Raw genomic sequence first — 1,136 nt, 5'->3', positions numbered from 1 at the left:
GTGGGTCTGACCCAGGGGGATAGGGAAGTGTGCAGGGAGTGCGGGAGTGCGGGAGGGAGTTACCTACATCATCGATTTGCTGCTCCAGTTTGGCCTTGGCTTTGGTGAGGCCGTTGACCTTGTCCTCCTCGGTCTGCAGATCGTCCAGGGTTTGCTGGTGGGATTCCTGGAGAGCCCTCTTCTCCTTCGTCAGCTTCACAATCGTCTCGTCCAGGCCCGCCATCTCCTCGGTCAGGTTCTTCACCTGCCGGGAAACAGCCGGAAACATCGCAGGGACGGTGGGACAGCAGCACGGGGCCACTCAGCCCCTCTCCCTCCCTCCCTCCAGCCTGTTACACAGGAACAGGAGGCCACTCAGCCCCTCTCCCTCCCTCCTCCAGCCCGTTACACAGGGACGGGAGGCCACTCAGCCCCTCTCCCCTCCCGCCTCCAGCCCGTTACATGGGGACAGGAGGCCACTCAGCCCCTCTCCCTCCTCCAGCTTGTTACACAGGGGACAGGAGGCCATTCAGCCCCTCTCCCTCCCTCCTCCAGCCCGTTACACAGGAACAGGAGGCCATTCAGCCCCTCTCCCTCCCTCCCTCCAGCCCGTTACACAGGGACAGGAGGCCATTCAGCCCCTGTCCCTCCCTCCTCCAGCCCGTTACACAGGAACAGGAGGCCATTCAGCCCCTCCCTCTCCCTCCCTCCAGCCCGTTACACAGGGACAGGAGGCCACTCAGCCCCTCTCCCTCCCTACTCCAGCCCGTTACACAGTGACAGGAGGCCATTCAGCCCCTCTCCCTCCCTCCTCCAGCCCGTTACACAGTGACAGAAGGCCATTCAGCCCCTCTGCCTCCCCCTGGGCGTTGGGAAGGCTGTACCTTGTTCTCTGTGGCGTGTTTTTCCTTCTCGACCTTGGCCAGGGTGAGCTCCAGGTCGTCGATGTCCTTTTTCAGCTCTGAGCACTCGTCCTCCAGCTTGCGTTTCTTGGCAGTCAGCTCAGCGGTCATCTCCTCCTCATCGTCCAGCCTCTCACCCAGCTCCTTCACCTTGGCCTCCAGCCCAATCTTATTCTTAATGAGCTGTTCACAGCGTTCCTCCGCGTCAGTCAGGTTATCCTGCTCCTGGGGGAGGGACGGGGGGTAAATACAGGG

General features: G+C 61.9%; 1 protein-coding gene across 1 annotated transcript; it reads right to left on the bottom strand.

Annotated features, from left to right (window-relative positions):
- Positions 1–11: 11 nt before the first annotated feature.
- LOC122544905 (myosin-6-like) lies at positions 12–1,130 on the bottom strand (the record flags this gene model as incomplete). Its single annotated transcript, XM_043684181.1, has 2 exons — positions 12–244; positions 864–1,130. Coding segments are annotated over 2 exons (500 nt in total), but the record flags the coding sequence as incomplete, so codon positions are not given.
- Positions 1,131–1,136: the final 6 nt, after the last annotated feature.

This window comes from Chiloscyllium plagiosum, unplaced genomic scaffold (genome assembly GCF_004010195.1).
Source record: "Chiloscyllium plagiosum isolate BGI_BamShark_2017 unplaced genomic scaffold, ASM401019v2 scaf_95657, whole genome shotgun sequence".
Classification (NCBI taxonomy): Eukaryota; Metazoa; Chordata; class Chondrichthyes; order Orectolobiformes; family Hemiscylliidae; genus Chiloscyllium; species Chiloscyllium plagiosum.
The sequence above is the reverse complement of the archived record's forward strand: the minus strand, read 5'-3'. Positions and strand labels throughout refer to the sequence as shown.